Source organism: Phoenix dactylifera, chromosome 4 (genome assembly GCF_009389715.1).
Source record: "Phoenix dactylifera cultivar Barhee BC4 chromosome 4, palm_55x_up_171113_PBpolish2nd_filt_p, whole genome shotgun sequence".
NCBI lineage: Eukaryota > Viridiplantae > Streptophyta > Magnoliopsida > Arecales > Arecaceae > Phoenix > Phoenix dactylifera.
In genome coordinates this window covers 22,770,490-22,789,756 of record NC_052395.1, presented here as the reverse complement: position 1 = coordinate 22,789,756, position 19,267 = coordinate 22,770,490, and the positions used below count along the sequence as shown (strand labels likewise).

The following is a 19,267-nucleotide window of genomic DNA, read 5'->3' as shown; positions in this document are numbered from 1 at the left end:
CTTGCTTTTTTATTTTTTTCTAAAGAAAAGAGAAAAAAATTCCTCCTTTTTCTTTCACTTTGTACCTGATCAATTTCTTAGGGGCCCGTGGTTGGTCGTACATTCTTGATCCCAATTTTTTTTAGGATTTCTCTTGCTTTGTTAAATAATTATCTTTTCTAGTAACACCTCTAAATTGGTAGCCTGAAATCTGAATAACTTGAAGCGCTTCATTCCGTCTTTGTTGCTGCCTCTTCGCGTTGCCATGGGCTGCAGCGGAATCGAACGCTCATGAGAGCCTGTCCGAATTCCAGAAGCTGTAAATTTTCTGACAACGAGAAGCGCTTGTCGCAAGCTTGGTTGATTCAGATTGTTGCCTGGTTTGGGGAGACTGTGAATGTTAACAGCCAGGAAGAGATTTCATCTTTGGCTAAAGTGATGCTCAGGAACATTGAAGCTGCTAAGAAAATTTTCACCACATAGAGTTCCAATGCACCATGGTTATTATTTAACATCTAGGACTTATTTTTGTTTGTGTTAACAAACAAAATTTTAGGATTTCATGTTTATTAAATCGTATTGATTGAAGACAAGTTTCACGAAATGGATAACACTAAAGACCATGAACTTTGGATTTTCGCTGCCTAGTTAATTGAATGGTTCATTTTCTTAACGGTTAGGTAGCAAGGGGATATGCCCAACATGTATTGTGGTTAATGCTTAATGTTGCATTTTGCAAGATTCCCTCAGCACAATTAGTATTCAGTGCTACATCTAGAACTTACCTGGCTAGGAGTTTGTGTGGGTGTGCAAGAGTCCTAACTGGGCTCAAAAGATATTTTAGACATGGATAACATAGGTGCTGGTCACAAGATATTTCACCCAATGCCTTATTGCCAATTGGCAGTGCATTTTACCAAGTATTTTTTGTGGAATTTAAATTTTTACTATAAATAATGTACAAACATTGAGTCTCCCTTTAAAAGCTAGCTATCAACGTAAAACTTTCATGAGTTGTCTTGTGGCTTATTGTTTTACAAAAAGTCAAAGAAGTTAAAACTTTATGCCAAATCACTGATGCTTCCTTTCCTATATTTTGAAAGACAAGCTTATATGATGAGATTAATGTAACAAATTGCTGTCATGCAGAAATTAAAATGCAATTATTTTCATAGCAAGTGGATATCTATTTGGCAGCTAGGCCATTTCAATAGCTTCCTTCTGAAGTAGAAGTTCTAAGTTTCTGAGTTAGCTTTTCATGCCTTGCCCCCTGAAAAATAGCAAAATATGTAATAATCATAACTTTGAAAGATGCCCCTTTGAACTTATGATTTGAAATGTATATAGAACTCTTTAGGAATAATGAAGGCCAATATCTGGTTAAACTTTCTCTTTCTGATGTAAATATCTAGTTAACATAGGGAAAGGAAAATAATATATTGTACAATTACTGTCTCATCATATATAATAAGGTTTTTTGATTACCTTGCTTACACATCAAACATATTAAACTATCTATATGTAATTTGTGAAATCGATATATAATTCCAAAACTACAAAAACAACTAGCCATGCTGAGTGATTGTTGATCCTCTATTTGATTTTAATGAGCCCAAAACACTTGAGTATATTTCATATTGTGCTAATGAATTCAAGGTAAAATACTTTTAAATTTGAAAGAATGTCTTAGAAAATGGTTCAAGGAATTTAAGTTGAGTTTTACTCATGTTTGGAACCATTAAAGTATTTGCCTTGCACTCGAGTCGACTCCCAGATTTCTCGAGTCGACTCTGGCATATTGTTACTGTCTGGCACTTCCTCAAGCCGACTCCCAGATTTCTCGAGTCGACTCTGGCATATTGTTACTGTCTGGCACTTCCTCAAGCCGACTCCCAGATAAGGCGACTCGACTCTTACAGTAAAGACAGAGAGCAATTTTTTCAAGTGCAGAGGGCGAGTCGACTCCAACTGTTCACGAGTCGACTCTTACAGGAAAGATAGAAAAGTGATTTTTAAGGCACAGTGCTCGAGTCGACTCTCATAGAAAAGTCAGAGAGCAAGTTTTTAAGGCACAGTGCTCGAGTCGACTCCAACTGTTCACGAACCGACTCTTACAAAGAATAAGTTTTCAAGCTACAGTGCGTGAGTCGACTCCCAGAACTTACAAGCCGTCTCCCGCAAATTAAAGCCGCAAAGTAATTTCTTCGGCACAGTGGCTGAGTCGACTCGAACTGTTTACGAGCCGACTCCTACAGAAAATGGCCGAGAGCATTTTTCCACAGACCAGAATGCGAGCTGACTCCGGAATTGCCCGAGCCATCTCCTGGAAGATAGCTGGTAGTTCACATTTGAAGATGCCATGGGTGAGTCGACTCCCGATTCCTTCGAGCCGTCTCTTACAGGATCGATAGAGAGCCTATTTGTAAGAACCCGAATTCGAGTCAAATCCTAACTTTCATGAGGCGTTTCCTGTTTCAGCCAAGCCAACTCTAAGACGGGCGAGTCAACTCCGATCCCAACGGATGCTTTATCAGGACGCGCAGTTTTGTCAGAACGGCTCTTTTCTCCTCTCTAATGGCTAGTTTTCAAGGAGATAAGTTAGAAAAGGTGGTTCATAAGTATCAAAAGAAAAGGAGAGAAAATCCATTGAGAGCATTCAAATCTATCAACCACCGAAGAAGAGTTAGAGCTATTCAAAGCGAAAAGAGGAGTCATTGCATCCCAATCGATTTCAGAGCACTCCTAACATTAAATGCTCATTGAAGTGATCCTCAACTATCAGCGCATTCAAGAAAGGTCCAGTAAAGGAGAATCAAAGTCTTCCATCGGCAAAATTTGTTTGAGGGCTTCTTTCTTTACATTTTGTTTATTTTGCTATATCTGTGGTGCAAAAATAAAATTGTTCTCCCAAGTGTAGGAGAATCGCACAAGTAGTAAATTCTCGGGAGTCCGAGATCGAATCCTCAGGGAACGATCTATAGATTATTAGCGTAATTTTTAGATGTAATTTTCAGTTGAATAAATATGTGGATTAAGATGATGTTTTGATTTTCATAAATTAAAATCGGAGAACAATATAGCAATAAACAAAGTTCAATGAAATAAAGATGGTAGGGATCTAGAATCCTCCTTGATGATATTGCATCCAAGAAATAAACTCTATGGTTCTTGATTAAAAATGAATGGTAAGATAGATCTAATCATGGTATATGTTTCATGAACATATGAACTCAATTTCTAAGCATTCGTCGTGCTTTCTACGTCTACGGCGAATCAAATACTAAAGCAATCCATATATCAATAATCATAATCCCTTAAAGAGCTATCTACGAAATAACTATGCATGGATCAAAAACATATCAGTAAATATAATTCATTCAAGGCAAAAGTTTAGAGTTTACTATAAAGAGCAATATATCAAAGGTTCCTCCATCTCCCTCCCTAAGAAATTAGCCGTCCATCAACATAAAAGAAATCTCCCCTGTTCCTCTTCCTTCTCTCTTTTTTTTTTCTTTTTATTTTCGGAAACAGGGCATGCCCTGTTTCCTCTCTTTTTTTTCTTCTTCTTTTTCGAATGGGGCTAAGACTCTGTTTTTTTTCGAAAATGAACTCCCCTCCAGCCGAGGGAGAAACCTTCTATATCCCCCCCGATGGATCCCTAATCCAGTTGCGAGATATCCGGACGCGGTATCATGGGAGAATGCTTCGCGGGAGGTTGCGGACGTTGGCTCACGGACACGGAGAAGATCTGGGAACGAATCCGGAAGACGCGTGGATCTGAGATTTGGAAACTGGATCACGGACGCCTGCGGGATCTGGGGAAGGCTGAAACGTGGAGATGCTGGAAGGCTTCACAGATCCGATTCGGAAGCATGGGATGCGGAGGATTGATGCTAGGATTCGGATGATGTTCGCGGAATGATGAGCTGAACGCGGACGAACGTGGCATGCCGGGATGAAGTCGGGACTTGCTGGGAGCTGATCACAGAAGCTAGGATCTCGGGAGAAGCGGACTGATGGAGCTTGAGATGGAACTGGGACGCAGACACTGAGATCACAAGCGGAGAAGACGGAAACGGTGCCTTGGGGTCGCGAATCCGGAAGCAGTGGATGCGGGAAGGCTTCACGGACGGCTGGGCTTTGCTCGTGTGGACGCTGGCGATGTTGTGATGCTGGGAGATGATGTGGCTGGAAGAAGCTGGATCGTTGGAGATCCGAGAGGAGTCGGGATGCGGACGCTGGGAAGCTTCACTGGAGATTTGCATGCGGAGAAGACAGACGCGGTGGAATCGCTACGGACGCGTGGATGGGCTCGCGGGAGAGGCGGACTCAGAAGCTTCATGGGATGCTGGGGCTCGGGAGATTCGCAAACGGATGCGGAATGGACTGGCTCGCGGATGCCGTTGATCACTCGTGGGAGGATGGGTTGCACGTTGGATGTGGCTGCACCTAGTCGGCTAATGCTCCTTCTAGTGTGCAACTGGGACTGACCCCATGTGGTTGGTTGGTCACCTGTGGTGATGCATATTTTTAGACCCGATGCGAAATTTAACTTTGATTTACGATCACCTGCACCCTACAAAAATATAATATTAATGCAGCATTTTTATCCTTTTTTTGTTAGCAATAATACTAATTTAAGGGATGTATAGATCGCACTTTTGTGCTCTCATCACACCCCCAACTAGCTTATTGCTAGTCTCTAGCAATTAACGAGCAAATAATAAAATGAGTGTGCAAAAGGTGTGGTTTAACCTATGATGTTTTATTAGAACTAATTGCATAAAATTAAGATAAGCACTCACTTTTGTAGGAATCACGATTGCACTTAGCACGTGCAACAAGCCGTTAAACCCCTAGGTTACCCTAGTGGACGAGTGTTGTCTCGTGAGGGTTTTCAGGGATGTTACCCACAAACATCATGAATGATATGACATGAGATTCTAATAAAAATATGAAATAAATCCTGAGCTAATACACATGTAATTAATTGATATATATTTTCAAGCATGGCAACTGTCAAAGCAAGGAAATATAAAAGTGTAGTATGCATCAAATCGCATGACTTTCTCAGAGTACTAATACCTCCACCACAATCGGGCACCGCCTGAGTTTTAGGTGCACTACTCAAGTTCACAAATATTTTCTACAATTTGTTAGAACCTGATCCATCAAATTTTCAGAATATCACATGTTGTCTAAATTTGTCAAGAATAGTTCGCATGTAAAGAAAGAGCTATCAATCCCAACTAAACAACCCGGGTACACAGAGGTCCAACACAATAGAGTCAAACCAGTCATTACCGCATGTCACTAGGTTCAGCCTAACCAACTCATTCATGCTTATTTTTATTTCATTTCATATATATATATATATATATATATTTTCAATACACATGACAACTACAGCTATCCAACCCCATTAGGCTCTAGTAAGGTCCATGTAGCGAGCTTTCAGTCAATGACCCCCGATCCAGTTGGCTCAAGACATTAGGTGAAACACCCCTCGGACTTAATTACTCGAACCAGACTACGCCACGAGGCCAGACTTGTCATCATAAGTATTTATTTATTTATTTAATTTTTTTTTTGAATAATAATTATGCAAGAAAAGAGATGGTAGACTGAACCATATAAATATTTTTATTATATATGTGACTGCATCGTGACTATAGGTCAACCAAGGTCGGATCATAAGGCACCTAAGTAATCTAGTCGGGATATTCAACCTCTATCTTTATGTGAAAACCAAATCCTGAACCTTATGGTACGAACAAGGATACTCATACTTCTTTTATGGATAAGGCTAACAAAAATGCAGTTAACAAATATGAACTCCTGAGGCCTTCCTATTGTCATTAAGTACATGTGTGGGGATCTAATAATAGGTCTCTGATCAGTCATAGTATGCATGTGTTCCTTGCCTTAATAGTTGCACAAGCTTAATATGAAAATACACGTGCATTTGCTCAGAAAAGAGAGTAATGGAATAAATCAAATACAAAAATAAGTTTTTTTTTTTTTGATCAAAATATTTCCCTCCCCCCAACTTAAACATTGCATTGTCCTCAATGTAAAAAATGCAAGAAAACTATATATGAGAGACAATAGAGAAAATAATAGAGAGAAGAAGAATACCTTGAGTTGTTGATTGCCAGAAAAGAAGACCTACAAAATAAGAAGAAAACTAAAAATAAAAGAAAAAAATTGAATTCTAACTAATATACACATACCTTGGTTGTCATGCCCAGTCGTAAGAAGGCTCCCCCAAGAAAAAGGAGTCCTCTTCATCTGCAAAATTCTCAAAAAAAGGTTTTAGTCTATGTCCATTCACCTTAAAAATTTTACCATCCTGTGGATTCTCAATTTCAACTGCCCCGTGTGGAAAAACAGTTTTTACCATGAAAGGGCCTGTCCATCTTGATCGTAATTTTTCAGGAAACAGATATAAGCGAGAGTCATACAAAAGAACTTTTTGTGCAGGTTCAAAAGATTTTCTTAGAATTGATTTATCATGCCTAATTTTCATTCGTTCTTTACAAAGTCTAGCATTGTCATATGCATCCCGACGAATTTCATTCAACTCACTTAGTTGTATTTTTCTAGCTAAACCAGCATCTGACAGTTCAAAGTTTAATTTTCTAATGGCCCAATACGATTTATGCTCTATTTCAACAGGTAGATGACATGCTTTTTCATAGACTAGCCGATACGGGGACATACCAAGAATAGTTTTATAAGCAGTACGGTAAGTCCACAATGCGTCAGAAAGTTTTAAAGACCAGTCTTTGCGTGATGGATTCACCATTTTCTCTAAAATTCGTTTAATCTCCCGATTGGCTAACTCTACTTGGCCACTAGTTTGCGGGTGATAAGGGGTTACAATTCTATGGGTGATATCGTACTTTCGTAACAGGGTCTCAAAAGGCTTATTACAAAAATGTTTTCTTCCATCACTAATTATAACCTTGGGCATCCCAAACCTAGAAAATATGTTTTCTTTAAGAAATTTTAAAACTGGTTTGTGGTCATTTGTTCGACAAGGCACAGCTTCTACCCATTTGGACACATACTCAACACCAACTAAAATGTACTCATATCCGAAAGATGGCGGAAACGGACCCATAAAATCAATGCCCCACATGTCAAAAATTTCAATAGCAGTAATGGGCTGAAGAGGCATCATTTGCCTACGAGTTAGACTTCCAACACGTTGACATGGGTCACATGTCCTACAGAACTCATGGGCATCTTTAAATAATGTAGGCCAATAAAAACCACATTGCAACACCTTAGCTACCGTTTTCTTATGCAAAGTGTCCTCCGCAAGCACTGGCATGACAAAAAGAGAGTACACTTTGTATCTCATGATCCGGAATGCATCTTCTAAAGATTTGATCATTGCAATACTTGAACAAATAGGGGGTATCATAATAATAACTCCTTACTTCACGCAAGAAATTATTTTTATCATTCGATCCCCAATGCTCCGGCATCCGGTTCGTGACAAGAAAGTTTACAATATCAGCATACCATGGCATAGTAGAAAGTGCAAACAATTGCTCTTCAGGGAACGAGTCCTTGATGGGCAACTGTGGCACCGAATCATTAAAAACTAGCCGTGATAAATGGTCAGCAACCACATTCTCTACTCCTTTTTTATCTTTGATAGTGATGTCAAATTCTTGGAGTAGAAGTATCCATCGTATTAAGCGTGGTTTGGCCTCTTTCTTATCTAGCAAATATTTTAGCGCTGCATGATCCGTAAAGATAACAATAGGAGCACCAAGGATATAAGAGCGAAATTTGTCTAATGCAAATACTACTGCAAGCAATTCCTTCTCGGTGGTGGTGTAATTCATTTGAGCATCATTCAAGGTTTTGCTTGCATAGTAAATGACATATGGCTTATTATCCTTGCGTTGTCCCAAGACAGCGCCTATCGCATAGTCGCTAGCATCGCACATGATCTCAAAAGGTAATGACCAATCAGGTGGTCGCACGATGGGTGCAGTGCTAAGCATAGACTTCAACTTTTTAAATGCCTCTTGACAGGTTTCGGTCCAATTGAACGGTGTATCAAGGGATAGGAGGTTACATAATGGTCGAGCTATGACACTAAAGTCCTTGATGAACCTCCTATAAAATCCTGCGTGACCCAAAAATGATCTAACATCTCTAACTGTCTTGGGTGCAGGTAGCTTGGCGATTAAATCAATTTTAGCTCTATCAACTTCCATGCCCTTCGATGAAACAATATGTCCTAGGACAATTTCCTTTGGCACCATGAAGTGGCATTTCTCCCAATTCAGTATCAGATTCTTTTCCATGCATCGAGCTAAGAGTGCTTGTAAATGTAACAGGCAATCATCAAATGAGTCGCCAAAAACAGAGAAATCATCCATAAATACTTCTAAAAATTTCTCGTTCATATCTTCAAAAATGCTAGGCATGCATCTTTGGAATGTTGCAGGTGCATTACACAACCCGAATGGCATCCGACGGAAAGCAAATGTGCCAAAAGGACAAGTGAAGGTAGTCTTCTCTTGATCTTCTAGTGAAATCTCGATTTGGTAGTATCCGGAATAGCCATCGAGAAAACAATAAAAATCGTGTCCTGCAACTCTTTCCAAAACTTGGTCTAGGAAGGGTAGGGGAAAGTGATCTTTTCTAGTGATCAAATTCAATTTTCGGTAGTCAACACACATGCGCCAACTCGTCGGAACACGAGTTGGAACTAATTCACCCTGCTCATTTTCGACTACCGTCAGACCCGACTTCTTAGGAACGACTTGAGTAGGACTTACCCATTTGCTGTCGGAAATTGGGTAAATAATACCCACATCAAGCAACTTGAGGACTTCTGCCTTAACCACATCTCTTATCGTAGGATTCAACCTGCGTTGCATTTGCCTTGTGGTTTTGGCATTATCCTCCAAATATATCCGGTGCGTGCAAATTGAAGGGCTAATCCCCTTCAAGTCGGCAATAGACCACCCTAAAGCTTCCCTATGATTCTTTAGAACACAAAGTAATTTTTTTTCTTGGGCATGATCCAGATCAGATGAGATGATTATAGGAAATGTGTCCTCGGGTCCAAGAAAGGCATACTTGAGTTCCTTCGGTAAAGGTTTCAACTCGAGCTTAGGTGTTTGTTCATGGGATGGTACTATCTTTGCTTTTCGAGGTGGCAACTGTTCAAATTCCTCTATTCTTGGTCTCCACCCATTGACCATCATGACATCCGAATTATCTAAAACAGGTGGGACCACATCATCAGCAGTACCTTCAGAACACCAATCTATCAAACCATTGTCGGCCGATTCAGTAAATGTTTCTTTTAACAGATATTCTTTCGCAATGGTTTCAACCCATTCAACTTCTTTACTTTCTTCATGATCACTGGGTTGTTTGACTATACTAAAGACGTTCAGTTCCAAGGTCATATTGCCAAAAGAAAGCTTCATGACACCATTCCTACAATTGATCAATGCATTAGAAGTTGCAAGGAATGGACGTCCTAAGATGACCGGAATCTGAGATGGTGAATTGGAAGCCGGATGTGTGTCCAGTACGATAAAGTCGACAGGAAAATAGAACTTGTCTACTTGGACCAACACATCTTCGATAATCCCTCTAGGAATCTTTACTGATCTGTCAGCTAATTGTAAGGTCACAGTTGTTGGCTTCAACTCACCCAAACCGAGTTGCTCATATACCGTATATGGCAACAAGTTCACACTCGCTCCTAAATCTAGCAATGCTCGCTCAATCCTAAAATTGCCGATGATGCACGAGATAGTTGGGCAACCTCGATCCTTATATTTAGGAAGAATGTTATGCTGTAAAATTGCACTCACATTTTCAGCCAGAAATGCCTTCTTTTTGACATTTAAACGACGCTTGACAGTGCACAAATCTTTTAAAAATTTTGCATATGAAGGCACTTGTTTGATTGCATCAAGAAGAGGTACATTGATTTTTACTTGCTTAAAAAGCTCAAGAATTTCAGAGTTTGGTTCAAGCTTTTGCAAGGGCTTTAATCTTTGTGGAAATGGTGCAGGAAAAGGACATTCAATTTTTTCAGTAGATGTTGGTGCTTCAGTTTCTTCATTATCCTTTTCTTTTGTCTTGGGAGGGTCAGAATCAGGTATGACTTGTATTTGTTCTGGGACTGGTCGGTCAATAATCTTTCCACTTCGCAAAGTTATTATACTCTTTGCTTGCTCTTTATGCGAAGTTGAAGATGATGCATTGCTACCGCCATAGACTTGAGGATTAGGTTGTGGTTGAGCTGGTAGCTTACCTTTCTCTTGAGCACTTAAAACAGTGGTCAGCGTTGTCAATTGATTTCTTAATTCATCATTGATTTTAGCTTGACCTTGCATGAAAGATTGCAAAGTTTCTTCGAGACTGGATTTTTGAGGGGGGTGCATGTGCATAATGAGGGTGCGGAGGTGGAGGAGTTGGGTTATATACTTGTTGAGGTTGGTCATTCCTCCACCTGAAATTTGGATGGTTCTTCCATCCAGGGTTGTAAGTACCCGAAAAAGGATTATTGAAAGATTTTTGATAGGTATTCATAACATTGGCCTGATCGTGCAAGACTTCCTTGAATGCGGGTATTGTGGGACAATCAGTGGTGAGATGGCCAGGCATCTCGCAAATCCTACAACACTCGTTGTTATGCTCTACGGTCTTGACGGGTTCAATCATTCTAAGTTCAATTTCCTCTACCTTCCTAGTGAGGGCTGCCATTTTAGCCTGAATATCATCCTGAGTACTAAGGTTGTAAAGGCCCCCATGTCCAATGCTAGTAGGCTTAAGTAAAGGTTTATTCACTCTATCCCCTGTATCCCATAATTGTGCAGTCTCTGCAAGAGAATCTAAATAGTCCCATGCCTCATCGGGTTGCTTTTCCAAAAATAGACCATTGCACATAGTCTCTATAAATTGTTTTAACTGTGGAGACAACCCTTCGTAAAAGAAACTAATGGTTCTCTATGTTTCAAACCCATGATGAGGACAAGAGAGAAGCAAATCTTTAAATCTCTCCCAGCATTCATAAAATGTTTCATGGTCTTTTTGTTGGAAATTACTAATGTGCCTTTTCAAAAAGTTAGTCCTTTGTGCAGGAAAGAATTTTTTCAGAAATTCTCTTTGCATATCATGCCATGTTCCTAGCGATCTAGGTCTCAAGGAGTTCAGCCATGTTTTGGCTTTATCCTTTAAGGAAAAAGGAAATAAGGTCAATTTAAGGACATCTTCCGATACATTTGGCACTCTAAATGTGATACTAATTTCCTCAAAATCCTTAAAATGAAGATAAGGGTTCTCAGATTCCATTCCATGATACTTTGACAGCAATTGAATTACTCCTGGTTTGATTTCAAAATGTCCTACATTTTCAGGAATAATCATGCATGAAGGTTGACTAGTCCTAGTGGGATGTAAATATTGTCGAAGTGTCATAACTGGGGGTCTACCTTCATCACCATGGTGACTTCCTACATCATCAGGAAAGTTTGCCATCTCACAAGGTGTGAGATACTGCGAAGGAATTTCAAGGATGTGTCCTAAGGGATGATCTAAAGTTGTACGACTTAATCGACCGGTGTCATCCCTATTCCAACCTAGCATAAAAAATTTAATTAATTTTTTTTTTTAAAATTTTAAATTTTTTTTTAAATGAATAGAAATATAAGTACCAACTAAAGATACCCTAAAACTACACCCTAAAACAAAAATCTATTCACAATCAAACATGCAACTAAACATTACACCTCAATTTCTAATGTTTTTCTTAAATTTCTAGACAGCTCCTAACTGGTTTGAAGAGGGCACCTAAGCCTCCAATCCGGTCTAATGAACCGAGTTGACCAGGTAAGCTCCCAGGTAAGTGGAGGGGTCACGATGCGTTCGCAAAGGTCCCACTTAAAATCCACTTGCCTCGAACAGATGAACTGTCTCCCTTATAGGGACAAAGCTTGCCTAGACATCAACTAAGCCACAGAGCGAAATTGGTGCAACTTTCGGTGGTCTTCGTCCTATTGAGCTCGAATGTCCTTAGGGGCTAACGTCTAGTTGATTTTAATTAGGCTTAGGATATTTATGCAATGGGGTGATTTTTGGGCTAAGGACGAGTGATGAAATCCCGACCTTATCTTTTTAAATGGGTTCAGCCCTTAGAATATTTTATGCTGATGCCTTATACTATATGCAACAATCAAGAGATTTTTTTTTTAATATTTTATGACATGACATTAAATTTCATTGAATAGGTGATCAAGCAAATTATTTATTTTTTTTAAAAATTTTATGAGTTCAAGTTTGAAATTTGAAATTTTAGGTTTTTCCTCTCTTTTCTTAAAGTTTTTTTTTCTTAAATTTTCAATTAGCAACAAGGGTTAATGAGATATGATAACAATAAAATTCTGATTCTAAAACAATTATATGCAGAAAATTCAAAACAGAAAGCAGCAAGGTTTCGTATTAATCTAATAGTCTTAAAAGTTTAATGTCAATCAGACCGTTCTGATGACAGAAACACAGGTCCTGCACCTGATGACCAAATTTGAGTTCAATCAGACGATTAATTACTTTGATATCAGAGTTTGATGTAGACTATGCAGGGAATAAAAAACAGCAGTAAAGATTTTTTTTTTTCGAAAGAAAAAGACTAACTACTAAAGTACTAATTAAATCTAAAAATATACTAATAAATCAGCCGTTCCCCGGCAACGGCGCCAAAAACTTGGTGCAAAAATAAAATTGTTCTCCCAAGTGCAGGAGAATCGCACAAGTAGTAAATTCTCGGGAGTCCGAGGTCGAATCCTCAGGGAACGATCTATAGATTATTAGCGTAATTTTTAGATGTAATTTTCAGTTGAATAAATATGTGGATTAAGATGATGTTTTGATTTTCATAAATTAAAATCGGAGAACAATATAGCAATAAACAAAGTTCAATGAAATAAAGATGGTAGGGATCTAGAATCCCCCTTGATGATATTGCATCCAAGAAATAAACTCTATGGTTCTTGATTAAAAATGAATGATAGGATAGATCTAATCATGGTATATGTTTCATGAACATATGAACTCAATTTCTAAGCATTCGTCGTGCTTTCTACGTCTACGGCGAATCAAATACTAAAGCAATCCATATATCAATAATCATAATCCCTTAAAGAGCTATCTACGAAATAACTATGCATGGATCAAAAACATATCAGTAAATATAATTCATTCAAGGTAAAAGTTTAGAGTTTACTTTAAAGAGCAATACATCAAAGGTTCCTCCATCTCCCTCCCTAAGAAATTAGCCGTCCATCAACATAAAAGAAATCTCCCCTGTTCCTCTTCCTTCTCTCTTTTTTTTTCCTTTTTATTTTCGGAAACAGGGCATGCCCTATTTCCTCTCTTTTTTTTCTTCTTCTTTTTCGAATGGGGCTGAGACTCTGTTTTTTTTTCGAAAATGAACTCCCCTCCAGCCGAGGGAGAAACCTTCTATATCCCCCCCGATGGATCCCTAATCCAGTTGCGAGATATCCGGACGCGGTATCATGGGAGAATGCTTCGCGGGAGGTTGCGGACGTTGGCTCACGGACGCGGAGAAGATCTGGGAACGAATCCGGAAGACGCGTGGATCTGAGATTTGGAAACTGGATCACGGACGCCTGCGGGATCTGGGGAAGGCTGAAACGTGGAGATGCTGGAAGGCTTCACAGATCCGATTCGGAAGCATGGGATGCGGAGGATTGATGCTAGGATTCGGATGATGTTCGCGGGATGATGAGCTGAACGCGGACGAACGTGGCATGCCGGGATGAAGTCGGGACTTGCTGGGAGCTGATCACAGAAGCTAGGATCTCGGGAGAAGCGGACTGATGGAGCTTGAGATGGAACTGGGACGCAGACACTGAGATCACAAGCGGAGAAGACGGAAATGGTGCCTTGGGGTCGCGAATCGGGAAGCAGTGGATGCGGGAAGGCTTCATGGACGGCTGGGCTTTGCTCGTGTGGACGCTGGCGATGTTGTGATGCTGGGAGATGATGTGGCTGGAAGAAGCTGGATCGCTGGAGATCCGAGAGGAGTCGGGATGCGGACGCTGGGAAGCTTCACTGGAGATTTGCATGCGGAGAAGACGGACGCGGTGGAATCGCTACGGACGCGTGGATGGGCTCGCGGGAGAGGCGGACTCAGAAGCTTCATGGGATGCTGGGGCTCGGGAGATTCGCAAATGGATGCGGAATGGACTGGCTCGCGGATGCCGTTGATCACCCGTGGGAGGATGGGTTGCACGTTGGATGTGGCTGCACCTAGTCGGCTAATGCTCCTTCTAGTGTGCAACTGGGACTGACCCCATGTGGTTGGTTGGTCACCTGTGGTGATGCATATTTTTGGACCCGATGCGAAATTTAACTTTGATTTACGATCACCTGCACCCTACAAAAATATAATATTAATGCAGCATTTTTATCATTTTTTTGTTAGCAATAATACTAATTTAAGGGATGTATAGATCGCACTTTTGTGCTCTCATCAATCTGCTTATCTAGAACCTTGTAATCTTTAAACCTTATTTCTCTATTATTTGTTACTTGATTCAATCAGGGGATTGAATCAAGGAGTTAAGATTTGTTGGTGAGCCCGCAAAACCAACTAGATTGTTTGTGAGTCCGAAAAAACAAACGAAGAGGTTTTAGTCGATGAGCCAGGAAAAATCGACTAGGTTCATTATGATCCTGAGAAAACAACAAGTTAGGTTGTGAGCTTGTAAAATAACTGGACTATAATCTTGAGATTATAGTGAACTCCTAAGGAAAGCTTGGAGAGTAGATGTAGGAGCAAGGGTTGGCTCCGAACCACTATAAAAACTTTGTGTTTATGCTGTGATCTATCTTGCCTTACTTCTTTACTGATTTTTTATAAATTACTCAATTACATTTGGTTAAAATCAAGAAAGCTTTCATTAACCACATTAGATACAATTTAAAGAATCCAATTTTAATTAGAACCCAATTCACCCCCCCCCCCCCCCCCCCTCTCTTGGGTTGTCTTCTGGGCAAGAAGCCATCTAGATTTGAAAGGCGGGCTGATGGAATACAAACATTTACTAGTACAGTTGTTTCTCCCCCTATCGAGGGTTTAGTTCGGTATACAAACATATGTCACAATCAAATAGATTGTTCGAAATATTCATATTGTCAAATATGATTACATTTATATTATCCATTTACATTTACAATGTGCTTCAAAAAATATAAAAAATATACATATAAAACTCTTAAATAAATAGTCTAAGAGCTATTAGGGGTCGATGGCATTACCATCATTATTATCCCTACGAGTAAAGAAAGTATCATGAACCTTAAAAAAAAATAGAAACTTTAGAAGTTAAGAGCACGAAAATCATTAAGCTCATACAAAAATACATGATAATTATGTCAAATATTCAAATAGAATAGTTATTAATTTATCTGAAGAGGGACAAACCTATGCAACATAGATGCAATCTGGTCAAGCTGAGCCCTCAAAGATTGTATCTCTATTTGATAGCTCTACCTCATCTTCTCCATCTCAGTCTAATAGCTCTACCTCATCTTCTCCATCGCTGCCTTCAGACTACAAATAGACTACAAATCTCTGTAGTGCTGCTACTTTGTCTGACTTTTTGGGTATATCTGTTCACTGCAGACAATTGAGTGGGAGTAACTCCAACGCCATAACCCCTCAGTCGACCATAACGCTCCGAGCCCATCAATTTGGCGAACACCTGAGCTTCGACATGGCTGGTCTTGCCGGATGATGATGACTCCAACATGCTTTGAAATAAGGGATGTAACCCTATCCTATATTATATTAATGTTTGATAAAATGAACTAATAAAAAATTATTGTACAAATCCAATAACTCCACCTATCCTCTCGGACAAAGCTGCCGTCTTGGTGAGTGTGAGTCATCTGGTAGAACTCCACCTCACCAGGCTCCCTCTCATGCCCTTTCATCTACGATAAAATGTACATTGGCAAGCTATAGGAATTAATATATGATAGAAGAGTTTCAAAGAGTTTCAAAAAAACTTATGAATTCATCTCCACGCCTTGCATAACTCTTAGAGCCTGATGTATAAGGAACTGCCTGAGATGCTCGTGCAGCTCTACCAATGTCGGAATATGTTTGCCAAAAAAAGTAAACAATATAATATATTCAATGTATATATTTGCAATCTATACTAATAATAAATACAATATAAGGTATTGAGAGAGTATACACAACCTATCCTCTCTCGAAAAATCAGTAGTGAATAAGCTCCCTCCACCGATGAGGGTATACATCAGGAGGACAAACACGAGCAACCTCCTCCTCTGTTATACCCTCGCTCTTATATTCCGTCTTCAACTTCCTCTTATATTCTTTCTATTTGCGGTTGAGGGACTTTAACACCTAGTTATGGTTTTCTCGAGGGAGCATAAACTTACTCTATACCAAAGTAAAGAATGTTATAACAATGTTAAATCAAAAATTATAATTATGATAGTAAGCAAATTAACATACAATATCAAATTCAATTTTTTATCTGTACAACTCTATGAAGCTCAACCTGGTGCGAACACCAGTGCTAGGTCAGCCATCACTCGAGTCTACGGTCGCTATAGGGTCCAGCCAGTTTAGCCAGTCCAGCCAATTTAATTTTATTTTAGGTTGATTTTATGTTATTTTATTTTATGTCCATTAGGCTTGTTTGCATATTGTCATTTTAGGATTTTTATGGGACTATTTTCTTTGTAGGGGTCTTTTACGTTATTTTGTGATCCTATATATATGGGTTTGTACATTATTTAGGGTTATGCTATGATGAATGAATTTTGATTCTCCTTCTTTGAGCACTAGCGTGTGAAACCCTAAGCGGAGCCAGGTGAGAAGCCTGGTTCTTCCTCCTCCTCCTCCCTCCTCTCTCCTTCTTCCTATTTCTCCTCTCTCCTTTTTCTCTCTTCCTTTCTCTCCCTGCTGTCCTGTATCAACTTTGGTATCAAAGCAGGCCAAGCTTTGCCCCTGTTGCCAAAGCCCCGAGTCCTCCCCCTCTCTCACATCTCCCGATCTCTTCTTCCCTCATCTGGCCCACACTACATACCTCCTTCATCAGGCCTTACAAAAAAAAGCAAACAAAGCCCTTTCTTCTCTGCCACCCTTCCCTGTTCCCCTTTCCCTTCCTTTGACCGAGACCCTCAACGCCGCCTCGCCTCTGATTCACCACCAGAGACCGTTGCGCCCCACAAAAACCTGCCGCCCTTGGTTCCAACTGCGCGGCATACGGGCTGACAGAGGAAGCTCTTGATCGTGTCCCCGTTGCCGCCGACCATGGCCGGATCCGATTGAGGAACGTCGTCGCCCCTCATCTGCCGCCGCAACTCTTCCCCACAGCCGTTGTTGCGAAGTCCAGCCGCCACCTCAGGGCAGGTAAACATTCCCTCAAAACTCTAGGCGGAACCCAAACCCAGTTGGGTTGGAAAAAAAAGAAAAAAAAGAGAAAAAAAAAAAGAAAAAAAAAAGCGATGCACGTGACTTGCATGTGACGGAGCCTCAACGGGTTACCGGAGCGGGTCACGCCCGATAACCCGAATCCTAAAGAATCTGAATTCAAAAAAAAAAACCCTTACCTGTTCATCTTTGATCGCCCTAGCACCGCTGCCGCCGCTGCCCGTGCCGCTCCACCTCCACCCGCGCTGCATCGCCGTTGCCGCTTTCCGCTTCCTCTCTCTCACCGCCGTCGAGCCCCACCACCTCTCGCAAGCTGCCCTTCCACCATGCTTCGCCCCACCCGTCGCCGCTTCCGTGCCATCGCCACCACCGCCTAGCTCGCTGAGTCCCCTCATCCTCGGCGTCGAGCGCGAAGGTAGGTCGCAGCCACCGGACTCCACCGCCGCCCCTCCTTCTTTCATCGCCTCCATCTCCTCTCCCTTACCACCGCCCGCCTCTTTCCCTTCCGTCGCGCTCCACCCTTCGCCTTTGCTCGTGTCCTCTTCCTTATCTCCACCCGTGCTGCCCCACCGTCGCCCGCCGCCCGAGCCCCATTGCCGCCCAGTCGCATCCACCTCATCCATCACCACTGTCACCCGCCGCCCGAACCCACTGCCCCTCACCCCCAATCACCTCCACTTCCTCTTTCTCCCCTTTTCACACCACAACTCACCCTCCCTTCTCACGGACCGATCCTTTCATCAGGCCCACCTTTTTCCCCACTCCATCCCGCCCGTTTCACAGGCCCAGTCCACACGCCTCGCCCCTACACAGGCCCAATCCACCACCTCTCCACCCCTTCTTCACCTCAAAGGCCCAACAGGCCCTTTCTTCTATATGCCTACACCATCCCCCCCCCCCAAAAAAAAATCAGGTCTAGCAGGCCCTTTTGCAGCGGCACACAACACCTCCTCCTCCTCTTTTGCTCACAGGCCAATCAGACTACACCAGTTGTTGTGATCAGATCCAACTTGACTGGGCCCACCAAATTGCAGGGATTGATCCCGAGTTAGGGACCCTTGCTGAGCCTCATTACCACGACTGCGCCACGGATCGTCGCCCCAACCCAGGTCAGGTTTCTTCCCCTCCTATTTTTGAAAAATCTATTTATTGTCTAAATTTAGCATCAATTAACTCTTAAGTACTCTATTGATATTGCGTCCTGAAAACTTCAACACACCCACTCCAGACAATACCAAAACCCTAATAGTGGCCTATCTTTGCTATTAATTGTAGGGTACCCAATCTTTGGAAGTTCTTCGAGGCTTTGTGCAGCCCTGCAATACACTAAATAACTAGTACTATTTGACTACAATTACTTGTCTGGATTTATTACGTAATTCTAAGTTGATTTCATGCATTAGGTTTGCCTAAGAATCACTACTGTCTTAGCATTGTAGAGCCAAGCATAATTTAGCACCCTCGGTATATGCACCTTCGTAGTGTCGTCATGCATTCCAAGGATTATGGAATCCAAAAAAGGTAGTGCCTCCCATTTGGACAGCCCAGAGGTCAAGGATGAAACCCTAGACCATCTAGGGTCAGCCTGACAAGGTCAATTCAACACTAGCTCTTTTTCGGGCTGTCTTCAAACCTACCCTGGTCATAGAGGACAGGGTTCTTTTTCTAATGTCAATAGGGGTTATCGATACAACGTAGAACCTAGAGAGTCCCATAATCATGATAAGGATGTGCTTAAAGCATTAGGGTTGAAACACCCACCTGTGATGGTCGCCTTGACCTAAAGGTTTTCTCAGACTGGCT

The 19,267-nt window shown here is 41.1% G+C and overlaps 1 protein-coding gene, 1 long non-coding RNA gene and 1 pseudogene across 2 annotated transcripts; 1 reads left to right on the top strand and 2 right to left on the bottom strand.

Moving 5' to 3' along the window:
• The first annotated feature begins 10,990 nt into the window (after positions 1–10,990).
• LOC120110713 lies at positions 10,991–11,088 on the top strand (annotated as a pseudogene).
• A 4,082-nt stretch (positions 11,089–15,170) lies between these two features.
• On the bottom strand, positions 15,171–15,834 carry LOC113461418. The gene is made up of 2 exons (XR_003383678.2): positions 15,479–15,834; positions 15,171–15,352 (listed from the first exon to the last, which is right to left on the bottom strand). It is a non-coding gene; the product is annotated as an uncharacterized LOC113461418 (long non-coding RNA).
• An 82-nt stretch (positions 15,835–15,916) lies between these two features.
• LOC120110376 (keratin, type I cytoskeletal 9-like) lies at positions 15,917–18,283 on the bottom strand. Its single transcript, XM_039125200.1, has 2 exons — positions 17,644–18,283; positions 15,917–16,465 (listed from the first exon to the last, which is right to left on the bottom strand). Exons 1-2 carry the CDS (start codon positions 18,085–18,087, stop codon positions 16,430–16,432), a joined length of 480 nt encoding a protein of 159 aa, XP_038981128.1. The 5' UTR covers positions 18,088–18,283; the 3' UTR covers positions 15,917–16,429.
• Positions 18,284–19,267: the final 984 nt, after the last annotated feature.